Consider the following 26,502-nt stretch of genomic DNA (forward strand, 5'->3'; position numbering starts at 1 on the left):
TCTATAGCAGCTTAGCTTGTTTTTAAATATGAAACAGTGGCATTGAAAAAGAGATTTTTTCGAACCTAGTGAGAAACAAAACATCTTTCTTTCAAGAGGCTACATTATTTGTTAATGTTTCAAGATTTATCACTCTTAGTCAAAACGACCTTCTATTATTGTAAAGCTTTAAAGATTCAAAACTGTCTGGTGAATGTTGTGCTCCATGATGAAGTAGGTGAAAAGGGTCAGCAAAAAAAATTCATCTTCAAAAGCAGAACTACAATTTAAAGCTTTTTACAGCTTCATGGACTCCTTATTATTAAATTTACTAAGACAAGATAAGTCACAGACAGACTATTGAAAGAAATTAGTGTTAAACACAACCTGTGGCAACAAACTAAAGCTAAAAATCTTCAAGCACTTCCAGATACTGAGGACACAGGAAACACATATCAAGTTGAAAGCTGCAGAATTTAGGCATATTCTCCCTGCATTCTGCAGTTATTAGCTGTCAAAATTAAAGAGAATATTATTCCAACATTGTGACTTGCATAGTTAAAGGAAGTGATTCTTTAATAGAAGACAGAGACATTGTCTAAGCATTCCACTTCAAGGCATGTGGAGACTTCAGCAGAGTCAGTTACAAGAGATGATGAAGAGTCAACAATTGAAGCGAGACAGAAGCATTCCCTTACTAAAGCACAATATGGCAAATCAATAAAAACTGTTCAAGTGAGATTGTTAGGACTATTTAAAGACTGTTCATCTGAAAAAAGAGTCATGTGTTCCATACATTACTGATTGCTTTACCAGCAACACATAAATATCTAATTAAGCTGAACTTACACCTACAAAGATCTTTAAAAAAAAGTTTCCCAAACAGCCCTATTACTGCACATGGGTTTTACAAGCAATGGGTTTAGCAGAAGAAAGAATGACACCATCAACACTACTGAAAAGAAAGTAAAGCAGCAATACTCCTCTCAACAGTCCTTTCAACAGATATATTCTGAGATAATTCCTAACCAATGAAGTTTCAGATTTGAAGAGAAATGCTAAAGAACTGATTTTTAAAAGAAAGCTGCCTCCAGGTATAAGACTGTTCAAATAAGAGACTGTCATAGTCATCCATGAAATCAAATACATTGTGAAATTTAAGGACAGTACAGGCCTCCTAAAGTTCTTTTCCCACAAAAATTTATTTTCCTGAAAAGGCTATCTGCAACATGCCTCTTTTGTTAATGGTTTAAAGCCAAAAAGGTTTTAACGTCAAAAAGCATACTCATCATACCAGACAGGCCAGTGTGATCTCATGCTTAATATCTGACACATCAAGTCCCAAAATCTGGCTAACAGGAGAAAACACTTCATATCTCATAATGAAATGGAGAGATGAAGTTTTAAAAAAGTACGTTCTCAAATTCTGCAGTTGTAAATATCAAACAGCCAAATAAACATAAAACTGAAGGCAAAATTTTCTTCCAGGATATGAGTTGTCCAAAGGCACCTCAAGTGTCTCTCAGAGACACTTCACCCTATACTACATTTTCTCTTTATTAAAAAAAAATTAGTATTTCTGGACAATACTTAACTTAAAATTCACCTTCCTGAATGTGAAGTGTATATCATACAATAACTGTAGCTATTTTGGTTAATCAATCATATAATATTCACAATCACTTGAAATATAGGCCAAAAAGGATCACAGTTACCTTAGCATGCTTTAATTCCAGTTCTGCTAGTTCCACCAGATTTTTTCTGAATGCTGCAACTCTTCTTGTCTTAAAGTCTATCAGTTCTACAGAAAATAAAAATGGACTCAATTAACAGTATCCCTGCTAGTGATTTCAGCTATTAACAGACATTCATTCAGGATGGAAGAGGTAAAGGGTGAGAGAAGGAAAAAAGAAAAACCTCATGTTTAATCTCAGCACATTCTGGGCTCAAAAATACTGCAGCTCAGTTGGAAGAAAGCAAACCACCACTGCAGTTCCTCACCTCTAGGTAACCCTTTGCAGACACAAAGCTCTTTTGAAAAAAGACTGCCAAGTGGATGCTTTTAACATTTATTTGTCTTATTCCATCTGCACTGTTCTTTCAAGCCTGATACTTGAAAGTCTTCAAGGAATATACTAAGCTAAAACCAGGGTGAACAACACTATGCCTTCTGCATATACTGCTGTGGCTAACAGGATCACTCATTCTCCATTGTGTCATTTACAGGAATCATTAACCAGATTTACAGGCTCAAACAACTCTTCAATGATAAAAACAGGAGAGCATGGTGTTTAAACCTTGAACAGATCTGCCACAAGTGATGACTCAGATACCTACTAACTCACTGAAGTTTAACCTAAAAAAGACAGTAAGCTTCCAGGAGAGAAGTAACATGTAAATAAGGTTCCTTTTCTCTACTAACTCTGTAATTCAGTGAAATCTCATTTCATTATTTCTCCCTTCTCTAATGTAGTATTGGATCTATGACAGACTGGTGCCTTCACAGAAGAAAGCCTAAAACCAAAAGGGGAATTTTAACAACACTAAAATATTTGTTTGCTATTACTGCTAACAGTTATCATTTCATATCCTAGCCTATGTTTGTGGAAAAAAAGCTTTTTTGTGCAAACAAGTAATTTGCACCTAGACTTTGCTCATAGCTATCAGAGCTATGAGAAGCCAAAGAAAAATATAATTTGAACTTTCTAAAACAAATAAACAATAATTAAAATATAATATTCCTGCTTAGGAAACAGTACAAAAATCTACTCTTATTAATTACATTAATTCTCATTAATAACATACTAAAATGTTAATTTTCAAGAAGTAACATAGATCAAGGACCACCCAAATACCTTGTTTTGCTGATTCAGAAATTTTCTCAAATTTCTGACAGCATATTTGCTGAGTAGTTTCAGCTTGCAGCACATCTTTATTTTTTGCTCTTGCTTTATCCAATGCCTTATTAGCATTTTCATAATCCACTAGTGACCTAGATCTTCTATATAGGAGATCCTATTAAAAAAAACAAAGGTTGTGTGGAGTTTATAAGACTCTACCCAAGGATTTTATAATATTCCAAGTAATTTAACAAATCAAATTAATTTTAGTCCTTTTTGCTGTATTTCAGTTCTTAGTAAATTATTTGCATTCACTTTACTTCATCCTCCAAGTGACAGGAATGTCCATACTAGATCAGATCCACAACATAATGCTGTCTGGTCTCCATCTTGTCTGACAGAGGCTAGCAACAGATGGCTTGGATCAAACTCCAAAAAGCCAAAGAAGGCAAACCATGGGAAATTTCACAGCTTCTTAGATTAGAAACAAACCACATTCAGATTATGTATCTGAAATACACACAGAGCCCAAGAAGCAGCAGTAACGTTTTTTGTGCAACAGTTTGTGATCTTCTAACTACAGACATTTACTGTCAAATGCTTGCTCATTCTTTGATGTTATTTAACCATGTCACATCAAACAATAGTAAGAATGAAATTTTCTGTAAGCACAGAATATCAAATTCAGCCCATGTGTTTTTGTATCAACACTCATCGATTATATGGAATATCCAATTTTAATATTTAAAAAAAAGCAAAATAGCTTGAAATTACAAACACCAAACACACTGGAAACTCAAGAACAGCCCTTCCATTGTTTCTCGTTACTGAATGATTTGGCCTCAACAAGTGGCTTACTCAGTTCCACACAGTCAGTCCCACAACAGCAACTACTTTGTTACTCCTTATATTTAACAGAAACAGGTTTTACAGCTAAGGGAAAAAATGCAGGCTAGAGGAAGCAGCATTTTAATCTATATATATTGTGAGCTGATGAGCCCATATCACTCTTTTTTTTTTTTTTTTTTTTTTTTTTTTTTAACCCACAATTTCACTGAACAAAAACCATAGATTCACCTTAGCAGCTTGAGATTCCCTAAGGTAATATTTCAGAAGATCAGAAAGCTTAAGATCTTCATCAGCAGATACTCGAGCCTCTATTTTCTGGAAAAACAAAACAAAACACCATCATAAAACAAAAAAAAAAAAAAACAGTAAGCAAAAGGATCAGCTTAAAAACATCCAGACTTTGAGTATTCATTTGTATGATACAAATTAAATGTAAAATATGCAGTACACAACAGATGGCCTTTTTCAAAAACTAAGATCAGGCATTAATGACAGGATACTTCAAGATGCAAAATGAGAAGCATTAGGATTTTGTATTAAAGTGTAAGGAATAAGCTAATCTGCAATAATTGACAACTGGCTTTCTATATTAAAAACTGCTTTTTTTCCCCAATAGCAATTATATTTATCATATGCTAGAAAAAATGTAGAGAAACAAACATATATTAAGAGTTGCACAAGCAGTTTTATGTTGCTGTTGAAATCAAAGGAAAACCAAATTTTTAAGGCACCTTTGCAGACTAATTGTGTAACTGCATGTGCTAAATGGTATAAAAACCAATAAACTAATTTGCTTGCATTTGAAACAGATTAGAAACAGAGTCTGCAAGTGCATTTTTAAACCCCAATTTAAAAAAGATAATTTCTGAAATGTAACATTTTGAGTCAAGGCAAGTAATTCTGTCAATTTTATTTAAAGTATGTGTTTATGCAGATACAATTGTCAGTTTAGGAGACGCACACATTTTTCATTTGGAAGTTTTCCTGATACATGGCATACATCTTCTCTCCACCAAGCCAAATAAGTAGGGCAAAAGAGCTTATGCTGGTTACAAGCATAAGCAACATTACTTTTGAGTCAAATAATTGCAGAAACAGATCTTGGCTCCAGAAAAAAAGCAGCATTACCACCATTTTTTTGGATTAAGGATTCAATTTCTTCATTTCTTTTATCCATACATAAACATAACAAGTTCTGTGATTCCCAGTAACAGGTATGCAGGACCTCAATGCATTTTAGAGGAACAGAAGGGTCAGACTGCCTAGAAATGTTTGGTAGACTGAGGAGTCCTCAGGCTCATTTTACAAAACACAACTGAAACCTTACACTTTCTCCTTCCATACTACACATTGCTTAAATGCTCCATCTAGAAGCATCCATATTAATCCACACATTAATGCCTTGTTGACACATGATGTCCCTTTTGCAGTACATACCCTTGTTTTGTCAAATAACTCTGACACCTTCAGAAAAAACCTGTGCAAAGGAAACAGCTCATATTACAAAATTGTTTTGAACAGTCTAATTACTTTCTACTCACACTACAGTCTGTGTCTGGCAATAAAGATTGCAAAGGCATTGCTTACAGTTATAATTCACAGGACTCGGGGAACATACTAGTTTCAAACTTCAAACATGTGGGAACTGGGCAATGTAAGTAAGGCAAGGGACAAACAAAGCATAACAGATGGATATTTTTAAGTAATGAAAAATTGCTCAGCTTCTCAAGGAGTCTTTATGCTTCTGTGAATTAAACCCCTAACACCAGCACCATGGTCAATGGTCTTACACTATTATCAAGTGTCCTTTACACAAATTTGAATGTACTTTTCTTCACACAGTGAACATATGTCCTACTTGGAATTCAGGGATGCTGAGCAACAGTGTGGCAACATCTCCACTGCAGGAGACAATACCCGGCTTCAATCCTACAGCAGACTGAATTACAGTCAAATGATACTATTTTGACAGAAGACAGATGTGATTTCTGACACACCCTAATAGACTACAACAAATATCAATACTATCATCAAAGTATCTGGTATATAAGCTATCACCGCATCTGGAAGTGTATCACTGTAATTCAGGTATATTAGAAAGTCAACTTTCATGTCCTACCTGTCATCACACTGACACCAACATCACACTAACTGTGTATGTTGACAAGCACTGACATCTTTAAGCTAGTTAACTAAGTTTTATTGTCAGATACACCACACTTCAAGCAAATCACTGAAAGATTGAAGGACAAACATCTGTACATACAGACACCCTTTAAAGTTCTGGGGATCTCTGTAGATTCCTTTGTTTTCCTAAGGACAGTAAACTTCCCAGAACAGCAGAACTATTTTTCAGGATATTGGTACACTCAGAAAAATCCATATACTCAGACTGAGACCTGTGCTTGCTGCATGTATCAAAGCATTTGAAACATTTTTTTTTTTAAATGGTGAAAGAATTGTGGGTTTTTTCCTCATTTGATAAGGACTTTTCCATCTCAACTGCGCAATTTTCTACACAATGTAGAAATTAGCATTTTTTTTCACAGATGAATACTAAAACAAAACTGTTAAATGCAGCCTGCTAAAGAAATGAAATACTAGAGAAGAAAATGTTTTAATATGATACAGCTGTAAAAAATTCTGGTTTTCTCCTAACAAGAGCTACGAATCTCAGCAGGCCACCATTAAGACTTCTACACAGCAAATGACCCCATAGGTTATTAACAATATCTTACTTGCATATATCTGTGGAGTCCTGCGTTCCTAATGCATATAATGAAGAACCAATTCTATTATAGTCATCCGCCACATCTAGAAAAACAAACAAGCATTTGTTTTACTACCTCATTCCTCTTCTTTCTGAAAATTTTGAAATTCCTTTCTTCAAAAATAGGTATTTTTCTAAAAGGACATGCTTTAACACAAAAGTAGAAATAAAATTGCGATCCCATCACTTAATAGGAAGGATAACTTCACACAGTAAAAACAGTGCTTTCACCCAATTGCAAAGCCTGTAATTTGCCTAGGAGTATTTTATGCAATTACAACCTACTAGGTGAATTAATTGTGCATTTTTTTTTAATTTATTTTGGTGGAAGACTTAATGGTTAAAGTCTGAATTCAAATTTTATTTTAAAACTATTTGGGAAAAAAAAAATCACAGTTTAACAGTAAGAAAGTCTGTGTGCTTGAGAGCAGTTAATTGACTACAAACTACAAACCATACAGCACTATATACACAGCACATTTTCTAGCACATCCCTATTTTTAGAAAACCCTTATCTCTTCAACAAGCAGTCACTGGTTAAAGTAGCATTAATGCTAAATCACTTTATACAATAAATTAGAAGCAGTATTTGTGAGAAGGCTGCATAATTTCACTAGTGAGGTATTGCTATATAATATAAAAAACATAAAAAATAAATCTTTGCACACAGAGCCTTTTTAAAAAGCTTTAAGTATTAACTCAATGGATGATGAAAACTAACAGATCCAAGCAATGAACAGGAAAATACATTTGTTTGTTATTTCTGAAGTTTATATGCCTTTAAGCAGAATTATTTTTTCCTAATAACAAAACAGATTGAGTAGGTCAGCTTCCTTAGTTCATTATAATAGTTCCTAATAATTCATTAGTCCATACATATCAATGCAGCTGGTTACAGCGAAGAATGGTTTTAGGAAGCAATTAATCTCCCATTCTATTCCTCAAATTTCAACATAAAAATTGATTTTCTGCTGGAAATAGCAAGTTGGTGTCTCTGCAAGACCTGCAGCTCTCTGTTGATAATGTTATCCACAAACTAGAGATTGCCAATGTCCAAAACAGGTTTCCCAAGTCACTGCTCTACTCCTCTAGCCAGAATTTCAAAAGGTGTCATTTATCACAGTTTGGCAGAAGTCGTCAGTAAACACTGTATGTGATTTGAGCCTGGAAACCAATGAAGCTTTGTCGTGAGTTTGATCAATCCTTTCCTATCAGATCCTCTACAACCTAATTTCAAAGGATTTTCCCACTTCTACAACCAATGTTAAAGCCTTTCCCACTCCGTAAATAAATCTTGGCACTTCACTACCATGAATGAAGTTCAGTTCTCGTTTTAAGAAAGCAACCAAAACCACCAGAAACCACTTCAGGGGGGAACTGAATGCATAAGCAGGGCCCTTAGCTCACTGAGCCATAACTGACTCTTTCCATCTTCTAGCATAGATACTAAAACTACAAAAGACTCAGTGTTCATGCAACAGCAAGAGAAGCATCTGAAGAACTCAGTAAATTCTTGGTTTAACATCTTATCCAATATCCATTTTAGACATCTTATCAATGGAGATTCATTAAGGTTTGTAACCTGGTTTTGTATGAACTATACTACTGTAGAGAGTATCTGTAAATCAGACCCCAACTTCAAGGAACAGTCAGAATCTGGAAGATCAATTTTGATTTATCTAGGCAGAAGAACTTAAAATCAAGGGCAACACAGGTCAATTTCTTCTGAGCTTCTCAAAACACAGTAATCCTAAATCGAACACTATAGTCCTAACCCAAAGATTTTTCATTTTCTCAAATAAATGAACTACACTTGAGAAGACCATCTAGAGCTTTCAGAAATCACAATGACTAGCACTCAGCTCACAAAGATAAATCAATAGGCAAGTGGTAAATCTTGTCTCAGTAAGAAAAGGGATCCTGCAAACCAGGCTACTCAATGTATGCATTGCGTCTCCATTCCAAATGGCTAAAAAATGGAAACCTAGTCTAGAACCAATGGCCCAAACAGGAGTTTGCTATGAGCAAAGGTAACTTTGTTACCTTTGGTAATGCCATGCCCATTTGCCAAGATATTGCCCTCTGCACTAGGAGAAAAATCGCCTGTACTGCCATATTACCCACCTCTACACCTAAATGACTAAGTCAGACTTCAAAAAAATATTAATATTTAAAGTGTATTTCTTTTCAAGCAGACAGCATGAAGAATAAACATATCCTCAGTGTTGCACCAGGCTGTTCTTACTCCATCTAGTTTACTGCAGCAAAATCTAAACTTAGAAAGTCAGATTGAACTTTAGACTCCAAAGGCTACACTTGGAGAAATGAATTCACTTTGCACATGCAAAAAGTAAACTAAAAATTACTTCTCCTCACTAACAGCTTCTGTACACTTTAACCAGTACTATTTGCACCCTGAAAAAAACTCACTTTTATGTGATCTTGTCATTTTATCAGATTTGGCAGAAGCATCTTTGACTCGGTTGTGATATTCTACAAGGAATGTTCTCTCATGTTCAAAGAAGTCATCCACATCCTACCAAAAAAGGGAACAATTAATAAAACAGGATTTCACCCACTCTCTACAGAGCAATTGCACAGTAAAGTTGCACATTTCACTGTTGCTGTGACAGGAAATGCATCTGTTTTTATTCTCCAAAACACCATTTATATGAACTGATTTCTTCTGCACCTATATCATGACCTTGAGTTTTATTAAGAATTTGCAACAAGTACCCTTAAAGGTCTATATAACTAAACATGAAGGAATACCAAAGGATCACCAAGGGTGACAGAAAAATAGAATACATGTAATCTATTTAGAAAAAGGGAAGGAGGGATGAAAGTCACCCAGCAGCACAGAGGCTGTGGTCTCAGACAAGATGATTTAAACTCCTAGCTCCGAACACTGATCTTAGTGACAGACTTCTTTCAATTTGGTAAACAAAGGCAAATGTTAATATTGTCTGTAATATAACTTGAGATAACTGGTTTATACTTATTTTTAAAAACCCTCTAAAATAACAAAGACGCTCAATACCATGGAATAGCCTACAACATGGGCTTTGAACAGTATTATCAAACTGGAAGTTATTTGGACTTCATATTTTTCTCCAAGTCATAATTAATCCATGGTTATATCCACTTTCCAGCAGTTTCAAAAAAACAGATTTTACACCTAGAAACTTTTAACTCTTGTAAAAATTGCTACCAAATGGAAGGTTACCACTAGAAAGAAAGGAGATTAAAAATCATCCTCTGCAGAATTTCTGCTTGCTGTAAAAGTGATCTTGTAGCTTTTGGAAAAGTAAAAATTAAATTGAATTTTCATTACTTTTTTTCCCCCCTCAGTTACATTCTTACATCTACTGGGAAAAATTATATAACCTCTACCGCTGCTCCTTGAAACAGCAGACAGATTCTACAAGACTGGGAAAATTCATTCCATGAGGAACTTCTGAACAGAAGCAGTTGTCAGACCTAGTTCTCCTTTCCAATATATAAAATGGCAGGCCTGAACAAAAAAAAAAACACCAACCAGACTATCAATTATCTATGTATATAAAAAGAGACTTAATTTCATAGAGTACTGAAAGGCCACAAGAAAGCTCTCAGTTATTTTGCATCCAGGCCACAAGCTCTCACCCATGGTCTGCCACTAATTCTTAAGTTAGATATCACTATAAAAATCCCATTTTTGTACCTATGTAAAATTCTGCTTCATTAAAAAAGGTGAAAAATGTTAATACATTTTAAATCTTGCTATGTGAAGCAGTAATCACCTTTACTCCTGAAACAATGACACCATCTGCTGATTTAACCATATTTTTGAAGAAGTCTTCAAGTTTCTCTTTCTTATTTTTCCCACGAACACTCAACTGAAAAACAAATTAATTTATCATGTTAATTCATTTTCTGGAGGCAATACAAGCTTTAAAAAAAATTAAATAGAACTACATGCCCCTACTTGCTATACTTAAAACAGTTTTCCTGTTCTCTGTTTATTCTTATACTATGCACTAATGGGGACAGGGTACCTTGCATACAGAATGAAGACTACCTCATTTACTAGATTGTTTATCTCCTAAAATACCATTCTAGGGAAAAAAAAAAAAAGGGAAAAAAAAAAGATCAGCACCATTCTAGAACCTGCAGATAGTACCAAATGTACAGTTACCAATAACACAGTATTTATCATGCACAGTATAGCTGAGTTGATGTAACAATAGTTGAGTTAATACAGCCATGTTTCACTCTCTGGTGAATGGCAGATCTTTGACATCCAGAGGATCATGCTGGTTTAAGCCTCCTCACACTCTTCCTGTCCATCTAACTTCTCCCAGTGTAAATAAACTGAGTGCCTGAACCTGCAAGCATTTTCTACATCAAGCAACAGAGGAACATATTTTGAATTAAGTATGTATGCAGTTGAGCCAGTCTGTGTAATAACTTCTTCCACTCAATGTTGATTCCTGAAATTTTAAAAAGTAACTGAACCTCATGACAGAATAGGAGCAAACAGACTCCAACACCAAAGAGTTATGAATCCAAAAGTACTCTCTGTTACCTCAATTCAGTATGTTACATGTGGACAGCCCCACTAGTCCAATACTCAGAAAAAAATTAACCACGTTTTCACTCACATCACTAACATTATCAGAATATTTCATCAGAAATTCCCTCTAGTTTTGTTAGCAACAGAATTTACACCAAAGTTCCAAATCCTAAAAAATTAGTGTTCCATTTTGTTGCATCATTCTTCCCTGCAGCAAATAAAAATAATTCAAAGAATGGAAAAGCATACTGTCAAGTGAAATCACCACCAAAAGCTCATCTTTTTAAACCAAAATATACTGGATTTCCAGTAATATTTTTGATGCTGAGGTTAAAGCATATAGTGCATTTGGTTCCCCAGGTGGCAGAAAATGAACTCCTACAGACTAAACAAATTTTTAACTTTTACGATACAAATATGTCTGGCATGAAGGAATTGATGTAATTTGCTCCAGGAGGTAATTCCCTCTTAATCAGTTTTCCATCCTACCATAAAAGCACATCTTGATTTCTCTTGCCAGCAATTCAGTTTTCAATACTCACATCCTGATTATATTCCAAGAACACATGGAAATTTAAGTCCTTTCTCAAAATAGGATGTGCTGCCACGCGACACAAAAACACTTCATGCATTGCAACTGTCTTCTTGAATATTGCCAAATATTCACTAAAAACAAGAAATAAGACAGACATAAGAACTTCATATGAAGCAATTAAGTTTGAGATAAAGCTAGTGAGCAGCTTTAAGAGATCCTCAGTAAGGGTACAAAATTATAAGCCGATATATTGGAGTTATCACTCCAATGTTTGATATAGACATAAATAAATACTGCAGTGTTAATACTAGGGAGAAATTTGAAGCCCAAACACATTACAGAGAGACTTTTAATGAAGAGTCAACAAATACACTCTAATTTTTATGGTTAGCTAACAGACACTGGTTTGCTGAAAGCGTAACCTCATTTCATTGTCCTTTCCCCAGCACCCCAAAATTCAAGAAACTACGGTACAGACTACAGTCCCTCAGCCCTGTGTATTGATGTGCAAATTCCTTCCTCCCCATCTCCATCCCCTTGCCCATTTGCACCCTCCTTACTTATTTGCATGTTTATGTAGTTTTGTTAGCTGTTTAAACAGTCTTTTATTTCAAGTTAAAGCACCTAGCCTTTTTGAGCCAAAGCTTACATCGATGTCTCACTTCATAGTGGTTCAAAAAGTGAAATTAGGTAGGTACAACAAAAAACCACACTTAACCATAACAATCACATGGTTGCCCAGTTCAGCCAACTCAACTTCAAAGCAATTACTCACTTGCAATTTAATTAAGAGGAAGGCACTCTTATCAATACAAGTTTGCTATAATTCATTGAGCTTTGCAAATTCAATGAGTAAGATGCAACTCATCTAAAAATGAGGAAAGGGCTCTTTTTCCCATTCTGAGGTCAAACAGTGAAATTATAATCAGTGCTTTTCCTTCCACTATGTGCAAGGAGGTTAAGATTTACATACCAGCAAACCAGCAGGGCCAGTGTTGGGAGATGTTTGATCTCAGTGAGAGTAGTAGTCATTCAGTGAAGACAAAAAAGGAGGATGCAGAGGATGGAGGTGGCAGTAGAAGAAACCCAAAGTTTTCTGTGTTATCCAACCCCTAACCAGACCACAAGAGAATCATGATCAGGGCCGCTGGAAAACCAGATTCTTTAAAAATCTATAGTGTTCTGCTAATTTCCAGTTTTCTGCATATGAAGTGTATATCTACTCTGCTATAAATTACGTTGTACATATCACTAACACAGAGCTTTTTAAGACATTTGCTCACAGCAGCTGAAGTTCGGAGAGAAAGCAGCAGTTGTAAGAGTTCTATGTACTTTTCTTGCCAATTCAGAGCTCTTGATAGAAGCAGTCTAGAAGCAGTGTAAATATACACTTGAAAACTGAAACCAATGACAGGAAAAAGATCAAAGAAGTGAATGCATGATAAAGAAAATGGACGAAGCAAGGAGAAACTTCACTGTGTAACTCAATATGGAACAAGAAGCTTCAGAGCAGTTATTTCAATATAAATTAAATTCATAGTATGGGAAAATAGTATTTTCAGGAAGTATATTCTCCTTGTGGAAAAATTAAAAAAAAAGTGTCAAAAAAGGATTTTTCTAGTAATCTTTGTATTTCTTGGGGAACAGAAGGTTGGCATCTAAGTTTACAGTACCAACCACATGCACAACTCCCTACTCCCAATCACTGAGTGTATTACCCTAAAGTCTAATTATACTTATCAAATGTGGAATACCAGAACTAAAAAAGATAGAGGCTATCTCCTCCCTTTGCAGATGTTCTGTGAAGAACAGGATCTAAGTACTTTCTTTCTTATGAAAGAATGCTCAAGAACAAGCTAATTTATTTCCTGTTTCAGAAGATCTTCCATGAAATTATTTCCACAATTTTCCTAATGGCACTGATCATGATCACTAAGATTAACCTTGGTTATATAATAACTGGATTCTCAAGTCTGTGTTTCACAGAGAACCATTACAGTGAGATCGGAAACATAGGATAGCAAACAGCATTAAAAGTTTTGGAATATAAATAAATTAATAAAGTAGTAATCAAGTCTACATACGCTTCCAGTTCTTGTTTCATCTTGGTGAATTCTTCTTTAGTCATTGATCCTTCCCCTTCTCCAAGTTTCTGCAGTTTTTCCCTGGAGGCATCAAAGTCAGGCCTGGGTGGTGCTGGTGGAATCTGGAATTTAATCCAATTTTTTTTAAGTTCTCATTTTCTCAGTCAAACAACACCCATTCACAGTACAGGAACTGTAGACTGCCTGCAGCTTTTTAATACATGTTTCTCTCTTTCATCATTCATTACAGCATTTCTGGATAAATTCCACTGCATTTAAAAGCAGTCTCTCTTACAAAAATTTCTGGATTTCTCTTATTCATGAGTTATTTGTGCTGCATTACTACACCAATTTCAGTCACGTATCCTTGAAGATTACTAAAGCATTAACTAATGGCTTCAGTTTAATTACAACAGAAGCCAAATAATACTTCATTTCCCATGACAATGACTTAAAACTTGAAAAAATTATTTTTAATTAGTTTTGGTTCAGCTTATTCGGTAAGGATCATTTCTTGTTTAAAGAAAGAAGAAAAAAAGAAAGAAAAAAGAATTCCACAATTGTTTTCACACCATCCATTTCTAACTCCCCAAAACTCTCAACCAAGAAAACCATTCCCTGTTGTTTGCAGGCACTAGCTCTTTCCTGCAGCACTGTTGACATTAAAGACATATGTGTTGAAGTCACAAAGCCCCCAGTCAACAAGGCTCTAGGTTAATTTTGTAATACAGTATATTAACACTGAAAGAGAAAACACCAGAGTCAAACTAAACCTGAATTGGTGCCAGGAAAGGAACACAGAACCAAATATGTTTAAATTTTAATTTACTAATATTGGCCCATTACATTAACATATTACGGAAAAAAAAAAGAAAAATCCAGCATCTAGATGTTCAGCCATCTGAAACTAGTTATTACCACACGGAAGGTCTAATCACTTCAAATAGCTTTTTTGACTAAGAAAAGACTAGCTCAACAATGGTATCACCATCACAGATTATACTCATTATAATCTACCCACTAATCAATTAGAAATATCTGTTTACCCTCTGAATCAGCATACATCCCCCAAACACAAAACCAATACCAAAGTTTCATACCAACATAACAGATATTCCAATTAACATATGAAAAGCAGCACCATTTTCAATATGCAGTATCATACGGTGCCTGTTTTGAGACCTCTGTTCCTGGAATGCCTGAAATTAACTTCAAACTGTAAGTTACTATATATTAAGGTTCCCTGTAGTTCTACATGGTATTTGAAGTGGTTTTTCCTTCCTCTTATTTATAGAAAAATGATCTGATCTTTATAATGAGAACTCAAAAAGTCTACCATTTCAGCTAAAACAAAAGAAACATGAAACTTGTAACTCAGTTAAACATTAGCTTGCAGAAACAATACCACCAAGTTACACAGTTCAACCTCTCCCACACTTTTAACACAGTGGCATAAAAATACTCTTGGAGACAAATTAAACTACTCACTTCTTAGGAGTAAAGGGCAAGAAAGTATGACAGCTACTGTAGCTTTCTTCCAAGCTTGCTTCAACCATTAATTTTGTGTAATTGCATAAAATGAAGTATTAGAGAAGCTTATCTGATTTTATAAGGAATGAACACCTGCTGTTTCCACTACATTTAAAAGCAGCCTCAAGTAGTTTTAATCCAGCCCACAGAAAACGGCACATATAAACCAAAAGAATACCAGTACTTACAATATAGCCAGCATAGTCCTCGTTCTCAACAAAAGAATCATGAAGCCAAATAAACTCTTCGTGTTGCCGGACTACAGAAAATTCGTTTTGCTTGAAATTTGGCAAGGAACTCTAGAAGGGTAAAAGGAGGTAGAATTATGGGGGGGAAGGAGATACACAGAAAGAAAAGCTCAACAAAAAACAAGGCTTTTCATTACTATATGAAAAAACCTTGAGGGAACAACAAAAGTGTCCCCAAAAGTTCATACCACAGTAATTACCCTCATCTTAATTAGTGCAGCAATCAGTTGGCATGGGTTGCCATAAAAGGTTGTAGAGTGCCTGCTCTCATCAACATGGCTAATATCTTTATTAATTTAATCCTGGAGTTCTGTTTAGTATCTTTATTGATGATCTGGATGAGGGGACCAAGTGCCCCTTAGTTTGTAGATGACACCAAGTTGGGTGGAGATGTTGATCTGCCAGAGGGCAGGAAGGATCTGCAGAGGCATCTGGATCAGCTGGATCCATGGACTGAGGCCAACTGTAGGAGGTTCAACAAGGTGAGGAGCCAGGTCTGCACTTGGGTCACAACCCCAGACAGTGCTACAGGCTGGGGGCAGAGCAGCTGGAAAGCTGCCCAGTGGAAAAGAACCTCATCAGTGGCTGGACATGATCCAGCGTGTGCCCAAGTGGCCAAGAAGGCCAATGGCATCCTGACTTGTATCAGAAATAATGTGGCCAGCAGGACCAGGGCAGTGATTGTCCCCCTGTGCTGGACACGGGTGAGGCCACATCTCTAATCCTGCATCCAGTTCTGAGCCCCTCCTGGCAGGAAAGACACTGAGGTGCTGGAGCGTGCCCAGAGAAGGGCAACAGAGCTGGTGGCAGCTCTGGAGCACAAATCTGATGAGGAGTGGCTGAGGGAGCTGGAGGTGTTTTGGCTGACAAAAAATCAGGGGTTGACCTTATCACTCTGTACAAGTATCTGATATGAGGCTGCAGCCAGGTGGGGGGGTGGTCTCCTCTCTCAAGTAATAGGCGAGAGGACAAGAGGAAATGGCCTCAAGTTGCATAAGGGGAGGTTTAGATTGGATATTAAAATAATTTCTTCACTCAAAGGGCTGTCAAGTTTTAGAAGGGGCTGCCGAGGGAAATGGTTGAGCAACCATCCCTGAAGGTATTTAAAAAACATGTAGATGTGGCACTTAGGAACATGGTTTAATGGTGGACTCAGCAGTGCTGGATTAATGGTTGGACTCAATCTTAGAGGTATTTTCCAATTTAAGTGATTCTTTGATTCTGTAAGAGAAACCCAAATGGGCAAATCCTAAGCAATGTGCTCCTGTGCACTCTAATTTAATGGTGAGAGTGAGGGACGAGATAGGATTGATGATGTCCAGATATTTTATTCAACTTCAATTATTCTGTCACTCTGCAATCAATAAACATTCAAATCTAAAAAAAGCCATAAACAATAGTAATTAAAAATGATCCCTGAATGTAATACAATTACAAGATATGCTTTTAGAATCTGAAACTATAGGAAGATCTAATCAAATGAAAAAACTATACTGAAGTATATTCATGTATATTAAAGATTCTACCTGCAAACAGGCTAATTAATAGGCATGGGAATGGCATAACAACACATCAATACAAAAAAAAATGAAAATAACTTTCTTCCAAACTGCTTTTAAACTCTTAAGTCATCTTTTTCTTATGCACCGCAGCTACACAGTCTCATAAATATGAGTTAATTCTACTTTCTCATTTCCTCTGGATTGTTTTACACTTTGTTTCAACAAACAGTTTAAGCAAACTCTCTTTTGTATATAATTAAGAACTGTTCCGTGTACAAACCCAGGTTTTACCTTTGTATGGACTGTGAATTTCACTTTATCCCTCTCACTGAGTGCATCTGAGATATCCACTTGCAGAGCAGCATCAGTCTGGAGATCTACATTTATTGCTCTAAGCTGAAGAAAAATATATTTAGCTTAAAAAAAAAAGGTAAAGTATATTTCCATTATTCTTCCTTTGAAATGAACCCTGATCCTGCAATGCTGAAGACAGATCATAAAACCCTGCAACATTAAAAGATTATTTCCAGCAGGAAAAAGAAATTCCAGTAGTACTCCCTATGAACAAATAATAATCTCTTTTACAGTATGCCTTGTTAGTGCACTATTTTCATTTCTGTAGATTGCTAACTTGCTAGTAATTGAGATGCTCAAGACAAAGTACATTTACAGATAGCAACAAGTTTGGTAGGTTTTTCTCTTTATCGTCCCCATTCCTCTGAACTGACAAGCTGTTCTAAATATACTTGTAAAGGTAATTATAAGGATATTAACAATTGGAAAGGTACTTTTAAGGGGAAAAGTGGTTCTATATTTCAAAGAAGCAAGAGCAGTTATAGATCTGATTTACCCACACTGTCTTACACTATTCTATTCAACATATCTCATCATATAATGAAAAAGCTTAAAAGAATATCCTGAACTTCACAGAGATTAAGTCTTCTTGGAATTTTTTTTTTTCTGAAAAACCCCAAAGCAAAACACTTAAACCCAAGACTTTGATGTCTTCAAAATGAGCACAAGAAATGGTAAAAGTGCAAGGAATACATGTGGTTTTTTTTCTACAAGACATGAAACCTGAACTCTTTCACAAAATAATTCCAGTATCATTGAAAAAAAAAAAAAAAAACCAAAAACAAAAAAGAGACAATGATCAAATACAGCAAAACTGACATATTATCTGAGCATCACAATATTTGGCAGTAACTGGACCAAAGGCTTCAGTACTTGGTGCAACCTCATCTAGAGCCCAACTGGAAATTCAAGTCCCCTCCCCTTGCTGTTCTAGAGGAATTTGTCCCACGACAATTTCATCATCATGGCCAACAGACATTTGGAATGTTTTTACAAGCACTAACGCTTACCCTGAAATCTTTTCCAATCACATTGTCAAAAAATATTTCAACGTCATGCTCACAAGGCATACTTTTTACTCAGACATGGTGTTTTCTCTGATGCTGCATTTTTTCTACAAATACCCCATTCTACAGTATAAAAATGCTTTGCCATACAGAGATTTGGACTTTCTCCATAAATTTTTTCAGGATTGCATTTTAAAGTCAATACTTAAGTACAAAAATGCTTAAGTATTCTCAACAAACACTACAGAAGTTACACATGAGCAGATTTTGAAGGTAACACTGCGAGGCACTGGAAAAGCTCTAGGACAGAAGCATCAACTGCTACATCTTGTTTTCCATAAGTTACCTTTATATTAAATCACAGTGGTCAGATCCCACTCTAGTCTAGCTGTTAACCTTGATGCATGGACAACTCTTGCCTATGTAGCAGCAATCAGACTCATAGACCTAGAATTAGTGTGTTGAAGTAAACCAGAACCATGCAGTCTAGCACATTCTGCTAAGGCTAGCAAAATGTAACTGTTCAGAAGCTCTTACACGTAGCTTTTCCTTACAGTGAAGTTGGAAATCATTAAAATGACTGCACAGTAACATATTCACGCACGTGATTCAGGCATTGCCTTTTGTTTTTTTCCCCAAGGTTTAGAGGGTCACTGCCTCACACAAAGGCGTATTATCATGCAATGGTTTCTCACAGATCACTTCTCAGAGGCAGAATCTCCTAGCTCCTACTGAGTTTCCAAAGTGCTTACCATCTAATTTAGGAAAGAAAAATATAATGACATACCAATGTCTCTCTTATGTCATGACACCACATTTTTCAGTGTGTAAAAAGGTTTTTGTGGTTACACTGTCTGGGGTACTGTTTGCTTTTCTCCGGTCCCCCCAGAATACATTAACAGACTGAGTACACTCAGCAAATAATCTAAATTATCTAAATGGTATTTTTGTAATCTTTCACAGGTCACAAATATTTATACCAAAATACTTTTGCACCTCCCTTTTTTTTTTCTTTCCAAAGTGGTACTATACAAAACGCTAGAATTCAGTATAACAGCTGATCAAGTTTGCCATTAGAGCATACCCAGCTCAGTGCAACCTGATCATATGCACTACTCCCAACTTGAGATACAAAAATCCTATCTGTGCTGAGAAAATTAAGAACCAAATATGACAACTTCACCCATGACATGCAGCTGTAAAGGACTATTTGTTTGATTTATACTGAGTTAAGTTTGTAACAGTTTTGAAGAGTTTAATCATATGTTAAGTTATGCCATGTAGCCTGACTGCCAACAGGGAATATTTTCATCTGCAATGGTAATGAAGCATTTATGAAAGGTGTCAAAGACAATCAGAAACTTGAAGGACTTTAAATGTATTCATGTGACACAACGAATCACATTGCATTACTGGAAATTGAATTCACAAACAACATCACTGCACCACAAACTTAAACAAACTCTGCATCACTACTTCCAAAATAAAACTGTCACCAATGGATGGTCTTCTAGTGACAAAGGAAGTAGAAAATTAAAAAATAAAAACAGTCTGATACAGATGAAAACTGAAATGAAAGTACCTTAAAAGTATGGAAAAAATAGAGATAGGGTAGTATTTTTATACTGCCCCCCTCCAAGTCTAATATATAAACACTGCATAATAATTTTACGCTTACCTATGTTATCTACACCTATGCTGAACAACTTGCAAAACAAAACCTGATTTAATTACTTTACAGTTCCCTATGGTATACCAAGAAAGTCCCTGTTCTATTCAAAGGGTCTAGAAAACACCAGAAGCCAAAACCCAGGCCAAGCCAATGTTACAGTACTAACTGAGAACACAATGCAAGGAGAGGATTTAACATCTGAGTTCTTGCTTAAGGATCAATTATACTTCAAATGATAATGTAAGGAATTTGGTACAGACAAGGGAAACAACCAAGTGCTACATTCCTAGGTAATGTCATCCATTAACAGTAACTTCCCTGCTCTAAGCTCTTTCAAAAATGTTAGAGTAAAAAGGACCCTATCTTCAGCTGGTCCTTTACAGACAGGCAAATACACAAAACAAGGGGACAAAGAGTACCTTTACAACAAAAGCTTTCGAAGTGTTTTCACAGCATTAAGCTTCCAGCTGACCTGTTCTAAAGGACAGCTCATTTCCACTGAATGAGTGTTACCTAAAGATCATATAGACATAAAATATACAAGGCAGTACTAATGGAGCAATACTACACCACTTTAATTTAAAAAGCATGTATTGTTTATGTTAGAGAGAGCACAAAAATCCCAACAGCACCCAAGTTACACCAAGCAAATTCAATCCCATCCTATTTTCTAAGTGAAATTCAGAAAAGCAATTCCCACAAGTTCATTTTATGCAGACCATTTATAATAAGTTCCTTCTACAGACCACCCACTGCTACTTCCTCAAAGATGATTCTCAGCGCTCTGTTTTACAGTTCTCCAGAAAAGGCTCCATATGGTGTAACACCATTGTCTGAGAATTACTCTTCTGTGTGGCATCAGCATAAATTCCAGCCCTCTTTCATCCCACCACCCCAACTGTAGCCAACAAACATGTTCCTGCAGCAGAAGTACAGCTATCACAGCAATATCTGAATTCAACAGAGGCAAGAGTATTGATTGTCAAAACTAAAAGCTCAGTTACTCCAACTAGAAGTAGCCATCCATGCTTTCAAGTAAAGGCTTGACCTACTCATTATTTAATTGCAGAGAAAGGCAACAAATCAGAACTAGGGAATCACTTTATGAAAAGATTCGTTTTTTTACTACTTCTACTTAGAAAAAAAGTATTACAGTTTTGAAGATTAAAGCACAGCAAATCCATTCATGAACAGACTGCCATATTGTTTTTGATTAACTTCCTGTATCACAAACAAAATCATGCAGATAAGAACCTGTGTTTTAACCCCAGGCATTTAGACAGAAAAGAAAAAATTAAACCCCCACAGTGATGGGTGATTGAAAATAAAAAACCCTAAAAAAACGAGGCAAATGAGAAGGCCACTGTTCTAGTTTAATTCCTCAGTACCGGATGAAGACACAGGAGAGAAAAAAAAATGACTGCATTTGGCCAAGTGAGATGGCAAGTCTCACAACAGTACAAACAAAACTGCTAAGAGATTTCTTAATGTTTTCAAATTACCTTGTGAACTCTTAACGACCTGTAGCCTTAGAGGGAAAACTAATAACCAGCCAAACAAACAAGTTTCACAGGAGATCAGATCCACATTGTTATGTTCTACCTGCACCTTCAGATAAAGGCAACTTAACTGTGCACATCAAAGCTGCTCCTAAGTACCAGAGAGAACCTATATAAAATACCTATGTAAATAAAATTCCAGTTAGTAAGATCTTCGATCCTTGTTCTGAACATACTCAAAGGACAACAATGCCAACCTCCTCTCTCTTTTATCCGATATTCTTAGTAAAGTAGCTGTATACTTAAAGACAAAAGCTTTACATTGGCCAGGATTGGCCTGTTACGATATTAGAATACCTTTTTAAATTTCTGGCCATAAACTGGAACATAAAATGCACTGAACTTAACATCTGACTATGGTGTGCATGATAAAACATCATACCAACACAGTGTTTCTCAGGTTTTTGTTTTTTTAGGAATATACTGTATGCAGTCACTTCAATAACCACCAACAGCCAAGGGAACCTAAGCAACCCTGAAGCTGCTCTCCTACCTTGCTCACAGTTGGTCTTTCTCAAGATACTAACTGACAGGGATAATCAGTCTTACTAAATTATACTAGGTTAGCTGATTTGTGCTTAAGTGAGGCAGTCAAGTTCAATAAAGACGGATACAGCAGTCAGAAGAGAAACTAAGGCCAGAAACAGAAAGTCAGAGAAAAAGGTTTTCTCAGTAAAAAACGTAATTGTGGTATCCTGTCCCAACAGCAGAACTTCTCTTCAATAAAGAGTTTATTATGTAGCATGCGTCTGCAATGTAAATGTCTCATTGTTATCTATGGGAGAGCCCCCTGGGCCTGAAGGGAGAAGGGAGGGCAGGACTGCATCAGCCAGGCCCTAGATCGCGATGGAGCCCGGCGCTCCCAGGGCTGGGCAGCCTGGGCAGGACCGGCCCCGCCGGGCGTGTGCAGCGGGAGAGCGGGGCCGCAGGCAGAGAACAGCCACCTCCGGCCGCAACCCCCTCCCCAGCTAAGCCAACGACAGCACGAAAGAACCGTCCTTCCAAAACTTGGGTGACAGAACAATGAAGAGCACACGCACACAGACGCCGGTATCAGCGGGGGGCTGTGCCAGGAGCAGATCCCGGCGGGCGGACGGACGGACAGACAGACAGCCCGGACGCTCGCAGCCCAGCATCCCGCCTCCGCCCGACACCCACGCGGCGGGCCCGGGCCAGCGCCCGGAGGCCCCCGAAGAGGGGCCGACCCCGTTTCCCCCACGCCCAGCCCCAGGCGCCGGGTCCCGACGCCTCCCCGCGGCACTTACACCTCGGTCCTCCTCCGAGAGGAAATCTGGGCCGTCGTCCGAGCCTTCCTGCTTGGGGGCGAGGCGGCGGCGCAGGCAGGGGGTACGGAGGGGCACGGCCGGCGGCAGGGAGGGTGAGGGGAGACAAAGCGCACAGGTTAGCGAGTGCCCGGCCGCGCCGCCCGCCCTGCCCTGCCCCGCCCCGGCCCGGCTCCGCGGCCGCCCCGGACCCACCATCATGCCGGGTGGTGCTTTGGAGGCGGCTGCGGGCGAGGGAGGGGAGCGGGGCTGGCCGCAGCCGGGGCGGTGGTTGCTCGTGTCGCAGCCGCGCGGTGTTGCCGTGCGCTGCTGGGGCTGGCGGGTGCCGGGTCGCGGGTGTTGAGGGCGCTGGGCGTGCCCCGTGCGCGGGGGAGCGGCTCTGGTCGGTGGAAGGCGGCAGAGCGGCGCGCCGGGCCTGCGGGGGTGTGCGCAGCTCCGGCCGCAGGCCGGGGCCTCCTCGCTGCCCTGCGCTGCTCCCCGGCCTCCGTGCGGGAGACGGGCTTCGCACGTTTGTGCAAGCCTGGATGTGAAACTGGGCAATGACAGCGCGAGAAATTCGGAGGCTTATAATATGGCTTTGATTTTTGGGCAGTTACGTGATTCAAGATTGACAACTGCCTGTTTCGTACTAAGGAGTGGAGTCTTTAGATGCCGCTTTGTCTAATGCAGTGGGAAAGGTCAGCATCCACGCACTAAAGCGGGTGTAAGCGTGGAGGGAGTCTATGCCCGAGACTGCGGTTTTGTGTGAATCGGAGACAGAACGGCCAAGAAACGGCCCCAGGGTGGGGTTCCATGATCATGCTCCGATCTCGGTGTTGCCCAGGGATGCATTTGTGTATGCATTTTGTAAATAATTTTAAAAGCTGTTCTTTAAACAATTTTCAAGTGTGCAGCCTGTTTCTGTCTTGATACAGACATGTGCAACATCATCCAAAATACTGACTTACTTCTGAGGTCGAGAGAAATAAAAATATTTTATGAAGTACAGAGAAAGTATGAAAGATCTCTGATTAAACACCAACTTTGTCATTCTGAAGGGATAAAGACAAAGTCACACAGGAAACTGATTTCTGGGGGTTCACCTGTATTAGTATCCTGTTCTGTGCACATTCTGGGTTCAGTATCATATACCATTCCACTCAGCAAACATCTGTTTTTATGGAGAAAAAAAATTTGGTGACAGATTGAGTTTGCTTTCTTAATATTTATTATTTACTGCTGATACATTTTATTAGAACCAAAGAATCCAGGGCAAAAAGTTGAGGAGGTTCTTCACAAGGAACAATGACATGATTTTTTCTTACGGGGAGAACTAAGTAGATCAGCTGCCTAGTATGAATCTAGCAAGATGACCATCTCAGTTGCATCTACAAAAAAACAAGGTTATATTGCTTTCCATTGTGGCTCTGGTAGCATGGACTGGTCATGTTTTGGTTGGCACAGAGGCTCATAAGGGACCTGGTCTGGTAAAAAGTGTTCCTGCCCACAGAGGCATTCAAACGAGGTGATCTTTAATGTCCCTTCCAACCCAGCCTGTTCTGTGATTCTGTGGTTCTCTGGTATTCCATAACAGCAGCAGTGCTATGGCTCTAAAAGTTGATACCAAAAGATGATACAAAAAAATACCAATCTTTCATCCTGTCCTAATCAACTTATCCCAGGTCCGTGTCTTGCCCTAGTTTTCTCCCCAGTGCGTGCTGCCTGCTGTTTCTGCTTCAGCAGCCGAGACAGATGGTGTGTGCCGTGGGGACACCCTGGCTAGGAGGTGGGAGCAGAGCATTACCTCTTTTCACTGCTCTTCTCTCAAGACTCACCTTAATAAACCTGCTCTGCAGCTCCAGGAGCAGTTTCCTTTGACAGCTGAGCTCACCCTACCTGTAGAGTTTCCATCTCGGCTGTTTGCACACTTTTCTATGTCTATGTAACAATAATAAATCAATTCAATGAACTAAATATAACCCAGGAAGCATGAAATTATACGTTGCAGCTGAGACAATCTGACAGTCCTTTGGTATGACCGCATTCCTACCCTCCTCCACGCACCTGGCTGTCTACACCAACTCTGGTCTTCAAGCAGGCCCTTACTGCTGCCAAGCTATCTCACCAGCAGGAAAATTACATAGAACAGAGGAGGGGGAAACTATTTGAGTTCCACTGGCTCTGATAAACTGTATGGATGGCCCATAGGAACGCAGTTCAAAACCAAAAGGAAGGAAAGTCTTGGGGCTCTCAAATGACATCTTGAGGACTTATTCCCTTCACTAGCAACATCCTCCTTTTAGCTCCAGGACACACTTTGGCTCACTCAGCTACTCAGTTTTGGTCTCATTTTTCCTCCCTTTTCTCCTCATTTTTTCTCTTCAGATACCATGTTTTCTCGGTCTCATTTCAGCTGCTAAACCCTTGAGGCAAGGATCAGCATTATCTTGAGTTTACAGAGCTGTAAATACAAGGAGGAATGCAACCCGTAGGTCTCCCGATTTTTAGAAAGCATCCACCTGCAAAGACCCATAATGTCAGTAGATGGTGCTATATCCATATTTTTCGGAATTCTTTTCAGCCGAGGTTTGTCCAACCAATAGCATTTCCTTTGTGTTTGAGCGTGTTATCCCTGGAAAATCAGAAGCCATATAATTTGAGAAATATTTGGCTTTTATCAGAGAATCACTGGGGAGATCTTCAGCCTTCCCACTCCATGGCATCATGTCATATAGTACTGTCTGCACTGGATGACTCACCATGGAGTGATTCAATGGATGCAAGCATTTGATATAGGCAGGAACTGTAGTTCTGGTGTTTCATTAGCTGATATGTTGCTTTTTGGGGGTTTTTAAGTGTGAGGAACTATTCTTCATGCACTTTTTTCTTTTTGAGAAGTTTCGCCACTTCCCTTTCTAAATCTAATTACTAAAAGTTTCCTTCAAACTACCTCATGTACTGCTGTTCATGTGAAGCTCAAATACAGCACCTTGCAGTGAAATTGTGGTTGTAAGGACCAGCTTTCCTGTATGTCAGTAACAGATTGATTCCTCCTTTTGTTCTGTCTTTGAGATAAAAACATTTTATTCCCTTACATACTTCATTTCAATTTTCTCTACTGACACTAACTGAAACTGTATTAAGGACACATATCATTAAAGCTTTATGGTGGAGCTTTTTTTTTTTTTTTTTTTTTTTTTTAATGGCAGAGCAGATAATTACATTTTGTAAAAGATTAACCAATATTTACCTTTTATTTCTGTGGAAAACTAGGCTTTTAAGTGTAATGTTCTCAGAAGTTTAAAGCTGAACAAGAAAAATGATTCAAAACCTTATTATAAAATCTGTCTAAAAAGCTCAGTTAGCAATAGAGGCTTTTTACCTGTTATGGAGATAGATCACTTTATAGCATTAAATTGCTATCAAACAAATCATATTTCCTTAGAAACACAAAGAGGATGTGATATGTAGGATTAAAAGAACAGACAGGGAAAATTGTATAATGTTATAGAGAAGAGAAACATATCTTAGTACTGCTCAGTAACTTCTAGACACTCTGAGGAACAGTAATTTCCATAAGAAAAGAAAAGAAATATCTGTTCCTCAGTATGGAATAGTCTTCTGTGAATTCCAAAGCATAATGGGGACATATGCAAATAGTAAGGATGTGTGGGTTTCTATTCAGACTGCAGGGACCCAGAAAAGGCTCGCTCTGCAGTTTCAAAAATCCTGGCCTCCTTATGCAAGATGCTGACT

At 37.9% G+C, this 26,502-nt stretch overlaps 1 protein-coding gene across 1 annotated transcript in view; it reads right to left on the reverse strand.

Annotated features, from left to right (window-relative positions):
• Nucleotides 1–24,657, reverse strand: part of SNX6 (sorting nexin 6) — a 30,100-nt gene extending 5,443 nt beyond the window's left edge. Inside the window, exons 1-13 of the mRNA XM_041396261.1 lie at nucleotides 24,638–24,657; nucleotides 22,750–23,299; nucleotides 17,184–17,288; nucleotides 15,331–15,441; nucleotides 13,613–13,734; nucleotides 11,536–11,659; nucleotides 10,221–10,316; nucleotides 8,869–8,974; nucleotides 6,407–6,482; nucleotides 5,106–5,145; nucleotides 3,897–3,983; nucleotides 2,835–2,994; nucleotides 1,695–1,780 (exon numbers count right to left, since the gene is read on the reverse strand). Of these exons, the coding sequence (XP_041252195.1) occupies nucleotides 1,695–1,780; nucleotides 2,835–2,994; nucleotides 3,897–3,983; nucleotides 5,106–5,145; nucleotides 6,407–6,482; nucleotides 8,869–8,974; nucleotides 10,221–10,316; nucleotides 11,536–11,659; nucleotides 13,613–13,734; nucleotides 15,331–15,441; nucleotides 17,184–17,288; nucleotides 22,750–23,299; nucleotides 24,638–24,657 (1,683 nt within the window). The remainder of the gene's footprint in view (nucleotides 1–1,694; nucleotides 1,781–2,834; nucleotides 2,995–3,896; nucleotides 3,984–5,105; nucleotides 5,146–6,406; nucleotides 6,483–8,868; nucleotides 8,975–10,220; nucleotides 10,317–11,535; nucleotides 11,660–13,612; nucleotides 13,735–15,330; nucleotides 15,442–17,183; nucleotides 17,289–22,749; nucleotides 23,300–24,637) is intronic.
• Between the last annotated feature and the right edge of the window lie 1,845 nt (nucleotides 24,658–26,502).

Source organism: Onychostruthus taczanowskii, unplaced genomic scaffold (assembly GCF_017590055.1).
Source record: "Onychostruthus taczanowskii isolate IOZ18803 unplaced genomic scaffold, ASM1759005v1 scaffold1, whole genome shotgun sequence".
Classification (NCBI taxonomy): domain Eukaryota; kingdom Metazoa; phylum Chordata; class Aves; order Passeriformes; family Passeridae; genus Onychostruthus; species Onychostruthus taczanowskii.